A 15745-nucleotide genomic window follows, 5' to 3' on the forward strand; every position below is an offset into this window, starting at 1 on the left:
TAATCTGGAACACTGCCAGACAGGACTCCAGAAACATAACATACCTTCCTCTACCTCCCTTCAAAAACTTATTTAAAAAACCTCAACTCCAAACAACCAAAACATTTCCAAACCAAACAAACCACATACCCAGCCAAACCCCACATCATCCATGTCCTACACCTTACAGTGGAGCTCCATCAGATTGTACAGAGACTTAGGAGGTCCCCCCATCCTACATTTCCACAGCATGAGTCACAAATGTTCTCTAGGATAACATAGAGCCAACACATCTAAGGCTAACAAGTTTGAGTAATGACAACCCCAGCTGAGTGTCATAGGGCTTGCAGTAGCTGCTGTGACAGCAGTGAGTGCAAAACTTCTCTTTTTTCAAATGAAATATAACTGAGTTGAACAGTTTCTCATACTTTAATTTGGTGAAATGTTTCTGTGAAATCATCTGAAATACCTTATGGTTGTAGCAATATTTTCCTGTCTAGACTTTTGTCAGAATCTACCCATGCCAGCATTTATTTATTTATTTGCAGTGGAAAGCTGCCCTGATGGAAACATTCCCACGAGCTATATCTTCACACTTGCTATATAGGAGTTTTGTGCCTTCCACTTTTACATGCCCACGTGGGATGCTGGGTAAACACCAAACTATGGGCCTCTCTTATTTCTCTCCCACAGACTGCTATTTCACTTAACTCAGCAATGCCCCTGATGGCCTGGGAAGTTGCCCTGGCTATTCCCAAGAGAATGAGCTGGGCCAGCTGCCCTAGCCTCTAACACATCCATCATATGGCAAGGGCAAGTTGGGAAGGAGGAATGGCATTGCCCTTGGTATAACAAACATGCTGCTGGGTCTGCACTGGCTTTGTTCCCACTCACATGTGAGAGGCAGGCTGACCAACAGCACACTGCAATGAGAGCTCATGAGTGGTCCCTTCAGGCCTCCTCCTCCAGGGGTGGCAAAGTGCCTTTGCACCCAGGGTGCCTCTGCTTTTTCCGGATCCCAATATCTGATGCCTACGCACACATTTCCCTCTATTGGCATAGAATTGGTCAGCTTGCCATGGAGATAAGTTTTCTTGAGGACTCCAAGGACAAAGAAGCCCTTCTAGGCAGAAAATCACAGAGTTACAGCAAACAGCCATAGGGCACAGAGGGCAGCAGAGACCAAATCAGACAGCAAATGGGAAAATGTCTGAGGGGTCATTCTTGCCATCATGAAATAAAAAGGCTGTGAAGGGACAAACCAGGGCATTTTAATGCATAGAAACACTAGCCAGGTTTTAATCAATATGGACAGGCAAGGAAAGGCCTGAAACATGCTGCAAGACTCAGAGCAAGGCTGCACAGACTTAATTTAAACGAGAGCACTCGTCACTCACAGGCTAGTGGAGCAGAAGGCAGCCCAGTACCCCTTTTGCTTGTGCAAACATAGTTAACCTGAGCAGCTGTAAACATGAACAGATTTGTCTTCATTGCAGTTCTTGTCCCCCCCTTAGCACTTGTGCTGTGTGAGAGAGCTTATCTGTGGTTCATGGACTTTACTACGGTGTACCGGAGACACAACAGCTGCTACAGCACCAGTAAGCAGAGCAAGGCACAACCTCACACATAGCTCAGTGATTACCCTCAGAAACATGCAGCTCTTTAGAAAAGGTGCAGAAGGTGAGGCATGGACTCTCTCAAGCTCAGCTTTCTCAACCTGACACTGCCCCCCAGCCCAGGGGCCATACCTGCATTTCAGGTACTACTCTGTTTTTGGAAGGTGAACCCCAAATGCACAAACCAGACTGTCGAGAAAGTCTGCTCAACATAATATTAAGGTGGTTAGAATTTGTCTCAGACAGTGATTGTGTGTGCTTGTACCGCAGTGTACTTTGGTACCCCACAAAATGCAGCCTATCTCTGATCTGTCTGCAGGAGGAATGCCTGGGCTGTGGGTCAGTCACGCCATGGCTGCAGGCACCCACAGTGTGTCAGTACAGTGGCTCTTTCTCAGACCTCATCCACAGGCCTCCTCCAGGCTTTCAGAATCCCTACACCTGCTGACACACCCAGCACAGCTGTCAGCCAGTAAGAGTGGGCAGCAATCTCCAGCAGAACAGCATCTTACACCATAATCTGCTTTGGGTTTGCATTTTTAACCTATTTAGTTTAAATAAATTTTCAGCTAGACAAAATGCAGCAGGGACCGGTACACTTAGCTTTTCTTGACTCCACCCTGGGACTTTCCAAGCTTGAATCACTGACTTTGGAGTTGCCCCAATATGTACTCAGCCAGCACAAAGGGAATAGAAATCATAATCAGGTTTAAAAGGTACCAATAGCCTTAGAAAGATGCGTGACTGACATCAATTTAAGAAGTTTTTGCTACCACTAATCTCAGGCAGGTTTGTTGTAGGTTGAATGACAGCAGTATAGAGGATGCTTTAATTTAGACTGAGGATGACTAAAGTCTTCTAGGGTATAGAGGCAGCCCCCTTTTCCATCTAGAAGTTTGTGAAGTCTGGCCCTATGCCTGGAAAGTTTCAGACCAAGAGTTGATTTCTTTGGAACATGAAAACCTGTGGAAACCAGGTTCTCAAATGCTCAGCAATTTCCTTTCATGGCTTTCACTTCTAATAAAATCTTTTCAAGACTAACAAAACAGCACAGTCCATTGGGAATTTCATCCCAAAGTATGCATTTGTTTGATTTTTTTTCAGCCAGGAACTTGGAAATCAATTGGAATCATTGAGGAAAAGGCAGAACAAACACAGAGATATACTGCTGGGCAAAGCAATAATACTATAACCGCATAAGTACTTAAATTTGAAGAGGAGCATAGCCTTTAGACCAAACAGGAGGGGGGTATTCTGCTACAAGGCTACAAAATGGATACCTTTCTCCGACCCAGTAAGCAGAGCCACGTAGAGCTGGAGCTCTGATGAGGACCCAGTTCAGCAAATGTCAGAATTGTTTTTTTTTTTAATGTATAAAAGACCAAACTCACATAGTATTGTGTTTTCCAGATCTGAACATTACCCTTACGCAAGTCTTTTAGCTTTATAGCCATTACTAACAGCACTTGGCCTTACCTTCCAGGGTCATAGCCCAGCCCCTTGCTGCAGCAGCTGCCATGCCTGCAGACAGGCTCACACTCTCACTGTGAAACCATGGGAGTTTCATCCTGCAGGTTTTAGCCATTGTGTAAACAAGAGCAGACACCAAGCATTACCTTTTGCTGCTCCACTTCCCTACCTCTACCACCCCCCTGCCTCCGGTTCTTCCTTTTCTTCCTGTTAGCACTCTTAATGACCTCACCTGAAATCAGATCTCTAAATGTAGAGCTGTGTAAATTTGCCAGCAAGCATATCCAAACAAAGTTATTGTCTGTTTATGAATGAGGTGTCAGCTGGGTGGGGAAAGGGGTCAGATGGGGAAGGCAGCAGTTTAGAGCAAGGAGAGCATCTGTAATGCAAAAACAAAGTTCTTAGAGTCCTGCCAAAACTGTACTATTTGTCAGGTCACTACTCACCCTGCCATTTCTTCTGGTGCCTTTGAACCATACTTCACAGTGAAAATGACCCCAAAATAGGTTTATGTCCATTTGAAAATCATTATCACAATTTAATTTTTGAAGATCCACTACAAGCAGCTATGAGCCAAGCATAAAAGAAATTTCATATTGCATGTTGTGGGGCGTGTTCAATTACAGAAGGAACAAAAAAGGGTAAAAACTCAGGGCTAGATTCTCCTCAGCACCTCAGTGTCAGTGGTGCCTGTGCTGTGGAGTCTCTGCCCAGAGGTTAGTGAAGGGTGTGGACTTGGCTTTTCCCAGCAGCTTTGCTGCCCAGGGACACTCTGCTGCAGGTGGGAGAGTCAGGGCAAGGCACCAACACTTGCCCTGCCTCTGCTCTGGCACTGACTCTGGCTGAGCATTTTTCTTCTCATTCCTTTCTTAGCTAGTGCTGGTGCCAAGGAATTCCTCCCAGTTGCTCTAACAACCGTTCCCCACACAAAGCAGGCAATTGCTGTACTTGTTTAACCCTAAAGGCCAACAAAGTAAGCACCCTCTGAATAAAAATGGTCAGAGGCAGCTCTCTTGGGTCTGATGGGGACATGACAGATGCCAGGAGCTCACATGCCAGCAGAGGGTGGTAGGCAGCATTCAGCAAGTCTTTGAATGCTTGGCTGTAAAGTATTTTGTGCATCTACCTAGCTGCCTCTATGGGAATTGGTTTTTGTGTGCTTCTTGATGGAAAAAGTACAGGTGTTTGTACACAATTAAATGCAGTCCTGCTGTTTGAAATGACCCTGTGATGGAGGCAGACTCACACAGAGCAACATAACAGAAAAGCAAAAAAGAAAAATTTGCTCACATTCCTGGATGTGTCTGAGTCCAGCTGTTTGTAGCAAGGCAGCAACATACACTTCACTGATGGCAGTGAAGTTATTTATGTCAGAGCTGAGCAACATCCATGGCCTCTTGGTTGATTTTGGTTCTCTTCCCAGTGCTGCAGAATTGCAGCACCCCACTCAAGTCAGTGTGCTCGTGCCAGTCACACAGGTAACACTGCAATGGGTATCCAGATCTCTCTTGAAGGATGTAGAAAAGGCATCTTAAAATCTTGCCAAAGGAAAACAAAAGCAAGGAGACATGAAGTATTCCTTCCCTGTCCTGGGGCCACGGCTGCTGAGGCCAGCCCTGGCGGAGAGGCATCATGCACTTTCCTTGGCTGCAGATACACTGACAGGATAGTTTTACTCTTATTTCCTGCTGTTAAGTTAGGGCTGCTCCTGAACTACCAAAAATACCAGAATGCCAAACACAAGAGGCTCCTTGGCCAGGAGCCTCTCCAGCCTCTTGCCTCTGCCCCAGGGGTTGCTGCAAAGGTACCCAGAGAGGAAAGCTGGCAGCTGCTAAGTCTGAGAGCAGTCACCATAGCTACAATTGCTGAAACTGCCTGGCCAGGAGGGCTGAGCTGTAGTGTTCCAACAGCCAGAGCTGGGCTCTGTCCTTGCAGGAAGGGAAACTGAGGCACAAATGGAGGGCAGAGAAACAGCCATAACTTGATTGGCCTGCACCAACCTCACAGGAGGGAAGGAAAGACACTCCACAGAAACAACTGTGCAGAGTTTGTGAGCCCCAAGGTGCTCCATCAACCCCTCAGAGCCCCTGTTGGCAGCAGCAGGCTGCAGCTCCGACCCCTGGGTAGCAGACAAGCACCACCCCTGCATGGCTCAGGAAAAGGAGAATAGGATCCATGAGGGATGCAAAACCTCAGCCCCTCAGCCTCCAGACAGAACTTCCAGGAGACCATGGCAGAGACACTTCCTGAGAGCACCTGGGAGCATCCTGCCTTCTCTTCCCAGGGTGATGCTGGGTCCAGCTGGCCTGGGTTAGAGGCAGGGCTGCTCCTTTGCTCCTGTGTATGGCCTGGAGGGAACTGAGATATTTCACATTTTCATTTGTGAGTTACTTAGGCAATACAAATGATTAATATTGGTAGAAACAGAGAGAGAGAGCTGGGAAATTCCAGAGCCTGCAGAGTTAGAGTTTCTCCCTGCCCACTTTTTTCCATAGAGAAGAGTAAGTGCTTCAAGGCACAAGTAGTCCCTGACCATACCTGCTAGCCTGGGAAGAGACAGACCTCACCAGAGTCTCTCTCACTGTCCTGGTAGATAGGACACTGTCACTCCTGATGCCTCAGGTACAGGATGTTTGCATTCCTGGAGCTGGAGTTTCCTGGTGAGCTATAGCAGAGCCAAGTCTACCATTGTGCTGATGGCTTTCAAGGGTTTTTAACTACCTCTGAAGGCACTGGCTGCTGAGGACATTGCAGCATTTCCCAGTTGGAAACAACAGCCTCACTGATATGTTGAAATCCCTTTATCACTGATGATCCAAACACACCTTACAGAGGTGCAACAGAAATCCAGGGGAAAAAAAAACCAACAAACCAAAACAAAAATAACAACAAAAAAAGCTGAACTAGGACCAACCTCTACCCCCAGGCACATTCACTGATAACTAAGATATTCTTGATGCAAAAGGAAAGAGGCACAAAGCAGGAACAGTTGTGTTTTTGAAGAGACTGAGCTGCCACATATGCTTGACATATTTTTCCTTTGGTTTTGGTTGGCCAAATATGTCTTCGATGATGAAGGCGAATCTTGAGACTCCTGTTTCCTCCTCAAAACATCTTTCTATGTACTGGAAAAAACAGAGACTACAAAAATTTGAGGGCACTAAGTATTTTACCCTAACAATGCATGAGGCATCATGAGTAAGGCAAGAGTTGCTGTATTTGGTACCCTGTGGCAAACACATGGGTGTTTATTGCATGACTATGGCTTGACAGCTGTTCTCCTGTGTTCACTGGGAAAACTCATGCTCTTAATGTTTTCCCTCTCCCATTAGAGGGGAAAGTGTGAGGTGTTCTGGGTCACAGGACCTTGGGTGGTTCTGCAGGGCACCTATTTCTACCCTGAAGAAAGAGTCTGAACTCCAGAATCATGACCCAAAGGCTCAGCAAGATCCAGGATTTCAGTGTGGATGAAGGGCAAGGCAGCTGATCTATGGCAGGGATAGGCTGGTGTGAGGAGAGCTCACTTCAGTCACCTCTCACTCACCATCTGTGGCTGAGACACAGATGGGCTTATCTAAGGACCTTCAGTGAAGTATTGACCCATGCAATCATGCATTTCTGAAAGCTTAAAACGAAAGATTTCTCAATCTATGTCACAGGCAAAAGTTTTCAGCAGGAAAGCTTTCTTTTGGAGAACTTTTTCATATCATACATAACCTCACAGTTCGAGCTGCAGTCAGAAATCAGTGATGTTACCTGGCCAGGAAACTCCAGTGCAGCCTCCTGTGCAGTAAAAAGGAAAGTCCTCTGATGTGCAGGAAAAGGGGAAATTTGTCATAGAAACAGATGAAACTTCAGATGAGTCCTATCCCAAAGAGCAAAGCACATTCACACAGCAAAGGCCAGACAACTTCCAGCATGGGCAACATGCTCTGCCTGTGGTTTCTCAAGGAATGAGAGGAGAGGGGAAAAGAGCATTTTTTCCATTCCTGGCTCAGGTTGCTGAAGCCAAAAAAATTCTTGTTGCTGACTTCCACGCAGACAGGGTAGAGGTTGGTATATGTGAACATATAAATGCCACTCCTGAGACTGTGAAATACATTTGATGAAAAATTCTAAATCAGCACTAGAGGCTATTTGTAGAAAATTCTATAACCAAAGACCTGGACCTGAGCATTCCCAGTCTCTGGGAAAGTTCAGGTCAAGTCTGAATTTTGTTGTCTCAGGCATGTGTAAACCTAAGCAGCCACAGCTGCAGCCAATGTAGGGTTTTTGTTAATGCAGCATAAAAATGCCTAGAGCCTTGGCTGCAGGACCACTTTTGTTTATCTGATCTCTTCCAAGAGCCCAAGCCTGCTTTTTGAGTAAGAAGCAGATGGAAGAACAAAAAAGAGCGAAGGCCACAAAACCATACTGGGTGACTATTGTCTTGCCAGCTTGGGGTGCAGAGTGAGAGCAAGCCAGGCTTTTTGTCAGAGCCCCTGCCTCCATGAGGGAACAGCACAGCTCCAGGCTGAGGGTTTCAATTCCCATTAGCAGCTCAGGCAGTTGGAGCTGCCCAGAGGGCACCACGCAGCTCCCACCTGCTTTGCTGCAATGAGTTCACGTGGCTACCAGAGCCCCAAAATTCAGCACCCACTGTTTTTTTTTTTTTTTTTTGCAGATGAAGCTCACATGTGCTCAGGGGATTATGTGTGTGCAAAGACCGGCTTCCTTTTCCCTTGCACACAGGGCTGTGGCTGCCATGCTGGGCACACTGAGTGCGCACCACAGCTCAGCAGCTTTGCAGCAGCCTTGCCTACCCATAATTGCAGCCTGCTTGTGTTGGAGATTTTTGTGGCCTACCTCTGCTGACTTTCTTGCCTGCCTTATGTCCACCAGCCCTCCACCCCCACTCCTCAATGGGGCTGGAACAGATACAGAGGAAACATCAGAAGCAGAGAGGGACTGAAAATCTGTAGTTCTGTCTGAAGCCTGGTGACTCCAGTGTTTTCAGAAGTGTAGGATTTCCCATGGAATTTCTCTTTGTTAAAGTCTTGTGCTCTGGCATTTTATCTTGCATGGATTTTACTTAATGTCTTTGCGTTCTATGACTCCTCTTTAAGATAGCAGCAATTATTTCAGGCTCTACCCCATGGGTTAATGAATGTCTGAACCCCGAGTCCAGTTCAATTTACTCAGCATTTCTACTTGGTTTCAAACAATGGCTTACCTTTGAATTAGACAAAGATCGAAATTCCCAGCCTAGAAACATGAAACTGAGGCACAGAACATACTCTTGTCTCTAATTAAGTTAGCAGCAAGTCAAGGATGGTAATTCTGACAGCGCAACTCCACATTCTTCTCCTGACTATTAGGTGGCTGAGCAGATTAGAAAGAAGATACAGAGAAGCTTATCACCTCTTAAAATGACCCTGCAATAAAATTCTTTATAGTGTTTAACCAGTAAGCACTTTTATTGTTGATTCTGAAGCCATTAAGACTACATTATGTTGGATTACAAGATTTTGGCTACATCTCCCACATTTGCATGCAGGCATTACATTTGCAAGGTTTTTTCAGAAAAATGGAGCATGTGCCTAAAATGCATGAAGTTACATGATTATAACATGGAAGCAGCATGTCAGTTACAGAAATTTGTACCACATGTACCAGTAACAAACCCACACCCCCATGTAAAGCTTCTCTATCCCTCAAAAATCTTATTGCTTCCTCTGTTCCACATCTCCATGCCCCAGCTGTGGATCAGTCCACATCCCCACTGTTTCTGAAAACACTACATCTTTCTAAACAAACAAAAAATTAAGAAATTGAATACACTACATTTTGCCCCCATAAAAACGAAAACATTTCCTAAAACATTTCTCCCTCACAACCCTTCTCCTCATCTCCCAAATAAAAAAATCTATCGTAATCTACACATTTGTTCAAGCATGTTATATGCTAGGAATCTCTATTGCATTATTCAAAGGTATATCTGTAACAAACTTCTAAAAAAACTAGGATGACCCAAAAATTCCCCTTGCCCCAAAATTACAGAGAACTGAAAATGCTATACTGCATTATCACACTTGCATGCATGTATCCTGAGCCACCTCTATTTATTCACCTTGAGCCCCTGTTAATAAATAACTGTCCAGCAGTAACATCCAGAAGTGTGCTGTCTCCTCCAAATTAAACTCTATATTTACAGAAGTAGGGCTGTTTACTCAGTGAAATGTTTCTTAAAAAAAAAACCCAAACAAACCACAAAAAACCCAAAGTAAAAACAATAAAAACAGCAAATGATTAAAGAGAGAAAGTATATTACTGATCATGTTGTCTGAAGACCAACAAGACCAAAAAGCATTACGAGCACCAGGTGCACATGCATTTGAACTGGTACAGTTCACAAAATAATGTCATTCGTTGTTATGTTGCTCTTTCACATGAGAAGCCGATTCTTTTCCTTTTTATTTTTCCTTATTTAGGACCGTCTGCTCTGTAGGCTACTCCCACAGATGGCAACACATGCACTGAACTTGAAAAATGGCCATAAATGTGCTTTGATCAATGTGGTTCTGCATCAGGTTTAAACACACTGAATTTCCCTCCTCGCTGCTCTGCACCTTGTGTCATTTCACATCTGTACTAAGTGTGAGACCAAAGTCTCCTGAATCCACATACTCCTCTAGGATTTGGGGAAGCATTAGATATTCACTTCTTGTAAGTCAAATGGTGCTATACACTGGAAAATACATGGGAATCATTCCCACATGAGAACATTTCTTAGCAGTGTAATAACTGTAATCACAATTGGCATATACAAGAATGCCAAAGCAAACACTGAAACAACAGGCCTGTTAGAGGGATTTTGTCCCTTTATTTTCAGACATTTCTCAGCTGATGGACACCAATTATTACTGCCTTGATTTCAGTTGGTCTGTTTTGATTTATATCAGGTAAGGATCAAGCTCAACAGACGATAAAATAACAACTACTTTCTCCTACTGTGCTGCTACAGTGCCTTAAATCACTGCAAATGGGTACATTTCTGTACAACCAAAAGGCCTTTCTGTAGCCAGTGCAGCATATTCACTGCTCCCACCTTTGCAAAGAAAATTCAGTTTAAGGCAAAAAAGTTCACTTTCCCTTCCTGCTTTACCAGCAAACTAAACCTGCAGTGCTCTTGTCACAGAGGCTGCAGCCAAAACTTGAGTTACACACCAAATGCCTAATTTTTTTAGAGTGAGAAAGCAGGAAACTCCATTTATGCCAAATCTAATTCTCAAATCCATGGTGGTTCCTGCTGTATCATACATGAATCCATTCACCTGGGATTTGGTAAAGCCTAAGATGTTCCTATTCCTGCTCCACTTGCAAGTTGTACAGAATTGTTAGTATGTGTTATCTTTGCAAGACTGACTGTTCCAGCAAAGACCAATATTCTCCTCAACTGCAAAAAACAGGCATGTTGGATGCGTGACTGTTACAAGCCCTGCCTAAGCCAACACCTCTGCTGTCACTGGAAGGGAGTCAAATTCCACCAACATGAAGGTGAGGGCAAATCGCCAACTCTACTCACCTCTCCCAAGACCTCTACAGGTGCAAGACAAGACAAAATCTGTCTCCCAGGCTTTTTCATTAGCTCAAGTTAACTCTTGACCCACGAAGTCACTGCTTCAGTCTCACTGCTGCCTGCTGATAAGAGACAGCATCTACAGAGCAGTGGTCTGTTGCAGCCCCACAAGAAGTTAAAGCTCTAATGCCCTGTTTTGTCCTGGCATAGGTAAAAGTTTTATTGTTCTCTGCCATTTTAATTAGTTAGCATTTGCTGGCTAATTATCCTCACACAACCAACGTGAGAAGCTGTTAGATTCACTGTACATACACATTATAAATGGTCTTAGACCCAGCAAGGTTATTTCAGGGTTTCCATATTACCAGCCCATCAATGATCTCTGCTTGCAAAGCATCTTCCCCCGCCCTTCCTCCTGCCCTCTCACTGCAGTCATCCAGTTCCTTTCATTGGGGTAAAAACAGTTTCACCAGAACTGCAGTGGAAAGTAGGAGTTGTTTTCGTGTCACCTTTCAGCTGAAAGAAACAGAGACAGGCGATGACTCTGTGTCACACTGGCTGCAAAAGGCCTTTCTATTCACAGGAGTGCAACTCTCAAGCAATTTTTGTAAAGCAAGAGAAACCAAACAAAACCCTGCAGTTCCCAGACACAAGCACAGGCACACACACACACATACTCTTCTTTCCCCTCCAAACAGAAATCCATTCTCGTGAACCAAATTATGCAGACCCTATTCAAGTGTCTAAAAAGAATGAGGATAGGGTTGAGTGCATCCCAATTCTCCTTTCTGATCACAATGAAGTCACAGGTCTACAGAGCATAAGGAAGTTTCTCTTGACCTGCAGGACATTTTAACACATGCAGAAGTGCTTTGCTGGCTCTGGCCTAAATTAGGAACAGCTCCAAGGCCAGCTGGCACTCACAACCATGATTCCACTACCTGCACCAATGTACATGAGGTAAGAGCTAAGCTCAAGAGAGCAGAGCAGTGCAAGAGGAGAAAGAGGCTCTGTGGTTCTTCTGAGTCATGTTTGACAGCCTCAGCTGTATACACACGGCATGTCACAGTGATCAGCATAGACTGATGAGAGCTTGGTGCTGTTCTGCAAGTGGGCCTCCCACTGGAAACATTAAGCTTGATTTCTGTTGGTACCAGTACAACTTTATATGCCTGCAACAACTGCATGAAAAGGTCTTAAATCTGAAGCAACTGCACAATACAGTTAGCGTTTTATCCTAGACTTATGTGCCAATAACTACTGTGATGTGTTACACACCCACACACAGATGGAGAAATAGGTATATGCTGTGTCATATTGCAACGTATCATTATTTCTACAACTATCCTAAAAACACAGCCAGTGCCAAAGCAGACTGGCATAGGTTCCCTCTCCAATACAATAGGCAGTGGTGGAGAAAAAGCAAGCTCAGGTGTTATTTTCATTCACTAGGGAATGCTCTGGGCACAACCCACTCAGGTATTGCTCAGTGAACACTAATAATGGGCTGGCCCAGTCCCGCGTCATAAATTTCCACCTCTGTGTGGGCGCTCACATCGCCTTCTGATGACACCCAGAATTGAGGGCACGGGAGAGCAGCCAAGCATGTCAAACAGGGATAGAAGCTCATACTCACTCTTCACACCATGCCTCTCAGCCACAGGTAGACTGCAGGGTTACATATTAGTGGGATCTGAACTGTCTAAAGAAAGAGCTGCTCAAAGAGGAATTTATGTTTTAATCACAAAAGGATCGAATTCTTCTTGGCAGTAAGATCAAAACAAAATTTATCCAATCAAATAGCAATAGAATCAGTCCCTCATTGCTGCTGATATAAATAACACATTCTGTTTGCTTACTACAGCATCTACATTCAAATTCCATGTATGTTTGCTTCCTTTTGGACTACTCTTTCTGTAAATAAAAAACTAAACACCAAACCAAATTTTTTTTCACAAAATTCCTCTGAACTTGGGACAAATACGGACTCAAGTCTTGTACAAAATCTGGATTTTTAGATAGAGTATCTCACCTTTAGTGGTTATCCTATGCAACCATGTCTAAACATATGCAGAGATGGCAGGCTCAAAACTGGTTTTCCAGGGGGAAAAAAACATCCCTCTTCTATGATAGATTATTGGCACATAGTCTTATATTACCTCATTACTGTTATAGGCCTCTTAAAACTTCCATGGAAATTCCACTTGCAGAACCAAAGGCAGAAAGTTATCTTTGCAATTGTTGATCCATATTAACATCTGGATGCAGTACTGTTGGGGGAAAAAAAGCAAATTCCTCAAAGAACTATGTTGAACCAACTTGTAGGCGGCAGCTATCAAAGCCACTGATGCACGAGTACCGGCTACAGTTATTAATGAATGATCTGACACACCAAGTCAGACAACTGTCCTATCTAAATAGATCTCCAGAAGTATACACACAAAAGCTGCTACTGTATCTAGATGATAATTTTGGTTTGTTTCTATACCCCATAGCTCTGAATCTTTCCACTGAATGTTTACTCAGCACGTGTGGTATAAATATATTCATACACTAAAATTGACACTTGGCAATATTTTTTTTCCTTTTTTTTTTTTTTTTTCTTTTTGCTGACCAGCAACAAATTCAGATATCTTTGACTGTAAACCAATACTCAATAAATATGCTGTGTTCAGCAAAGAGACATGTGTTGATCAGGTTTTGCTGCACTCTAAGCCATGGGCTGTGGGGGTGGGCGTGAAGGAGGAGGTCCAGGAGGGGCTCGGGATGGAGGTGGTCCAGGAGGTGGCTGCCTGGAAGGAGGTTGCAGAGACACAGGAGAGGAAGGATTCCTTGGAGCATTGTTGAGGGGAGCGTTGTCGCGCGATGGCAGCTTCGGTGGTGGGCTGTAAGGGGCAGAGGTCCCATCCGATTTCACACGGGTGAAGTTTATGCATCTTCCCTAGAGGTGAAGAAAAGTTAATTATTGAAAAGCAGGTATTTTTACTCAGTAGCTAGTCAAAGGTACTATAAGCAGAGAGGTCAGGCTACATTTCCTGCAGTATCATTGACTGGGTCCTAGAAATTACATTCAAACCATGATGTATTAAAGCTCATACTTTCCTTGATTTTCAGAGCTACTGCCTGTAGACAATAGCCTAGGACTGGCTTAAACCAAAAAGGACCACATTGGAACTGTGCTCACATGTGCTCTCTGCTGTGCTACTAGAGCAGAGCATGCGTAAAACAACAGCTCCACCCAAGTCATGCCTGCCTTGGGGGGATCCCTGACTGCAAAGCTGTGCTTGAAAAAAGCTCATACAGGATTATACCAGAGCAACAAAATTAGCAAAGACAATCCATAGCTCTCATTTTCAAAGAGATCCTAGCCTGGCTGATGTCCGTGCTTTGAACATTACACTGGGATAGTACATGTGTCTTCTGTGCTCCAGTGTAGATGTGGCCCCCCTCAGAAACACCAGCAAGGTGTGGGACTTGCACAGAGGGCTTTTCAATGAGTGTGTTTTCAGGATGGATGCAGGATGCAGACAGGCAGACCTGATGGAGGCACTGTGTGTGGAAATTTTAAACCAGGAGTAGCTTGGATTTGAAAAAAAAGCAAGCACTGGGGATGTCCCAGTCAGCTAGGGGCTAAACGCACATACATCAGGGTTTCCTTTAGCCAAAATAGAGCTTTGCATAGGTTCCCACTAACCAAGCTCCAGACAGGAAGAGAGAGAGAGACAGACCCCAAAGACCACCTAGCCTCTCTTGTGGGAAGCAGCTAGAGTCTCCTAGGTAATGCAAAAGCTACATGGCAACCTCAGTAAGGCACCTCAGATAGGCTGCACGCTAGAATCAACAAACTAAATTCAGCTCAAGGTTACGACAACATCCCCGGAGCAAATTCAGGAGAAGGATTCCGAATATAGAAAACTTATCCACCAATAGCTGTGGCAGCAGGAATACAAAAACCCACATCAGTCACTGATTCTCTTGGCTCAGTGCTGTCTGGCATGAGAAAACTCTGAAGGTGTTTAGAAAATGGGCTGAGTTTCCGTGGCAAACTCACAAATCACAATTTACTCAGGAAACTAGGCAAAAGCCATCACAGCAGAACCTCAACTGTTTTGTTGAGTGACTTCCAATGCCTGCACCTTTGTTCATAAAAACTATTTCTTTAAAGAGAGAGGAATCACTTAAGTCTACGGCTTCTCTGAAGAAAGGCAAGCAGCATTTCAAAAGAAGCTTATGTAAGCTCCAGAGCTCAGAAAATGATTTTGCAAATGTCCTAAAACCCAAAGGGTACCACCCTACCACTTACTTGGACTGAATGGCTCTGGGCTTTCAGAGCTCAGCTGCAGACACAAGTTGTTTGAATGGGCATGTTGTTGCCTACACACGAGACACACTCAGTAGTTCTGTCACAGCTTCCAGCATCAAAATTCACCACTACACTTAAACAACAGTGTCAACGAGTAGGATACAATTCTCTTCCTAAAAATCCAGGCTTGCTATGCCAGACTTTGGTTATGAACCAGGTTCATGGCAATACTATACTGGGGCCAGAGCCTTTGAATGGAGGCAAAAGGCAAAAGCCAAGGCCTTGGTTACTTCTGCAAAGATAAACCATTGGATCAAAAAAAGCCAAGTCAATGCTTTGCTCTACTCCATCACAGAACTCAAGCCCTCACCAGCTCTGCAGCAAGCAGCCATCCTTGCCAGGTATTTGTCTTCTGCTGTGCTCTCTACTGTATTCAGAGCCCACTTGGAAATTCAGCATATTAACTGACATGCAATGAATGTTACAGATACATTTAACAGCTGAACATCAAATTCATTTGAGAAACTCAGCCTTGATATTTATAAAGTTATGAATTTAGAGCAGCTAAATAATCACGTAGGATAAAAGAAAAAAAAATGAAAAAGGAAAAAGGTCAGAGGGGCTCAGATGAGATGTACCATATGGGCATGGAAAAATTTAGGACAGAACAATCTCCCTCATAGTAAATGCTAAGCTGCAAACCCAACACTAGTGCTTTTGCCTACAAGCCTTTCCTGCCCCTCTGTGTCTCTCTCACAAACATCAATTCCAAATATATTCATAGTCTATAATCAAAGGGGATCCCATAAATCTGTTTGC

General features: G+C 44.2%; 1 protein-coding gene across 1 annotated transcript in view; it reads right to left on the minus strand.

The window, feature by feature from the left end:
- Window positions 1-9520: 9520 nt before the first annotated feature.
- Window positions 9521-15745, minus strand: part of ANTXRL (ANTXR like) — a 56893-nt gene continuing 50668 nt past the window's right edge. Inside the window, exon 18 of the mRNA XM_041415647.1 lies at window positions 9521-13564. Within this exon, the coding sequence (XP_041271581.1) occupies window positions 13334-13564 (231 nt within the window). The 3' untranslated portion in view covers window positions 9521-13333. The remainder of the gene's footprint in view (window positions 13565-15745) is intronic.

The sequence above is a fragment of the Onychostruthus taczanowskii genome, unplaced genomic scaffold (assembly GCF_017590055.1).
Source record: "Onychostruthus taczanowskii isolate IOZ18803 unplaced genomic scaffold, ASM1759005v1 scaffold5, whole genome shotgun sequence".
NCBI lineage: Eukaryota > Metazoa > Chordata > Aves > Passeriformes > Passeridae > Onychostruthus > Onychostruthus taczanowskii.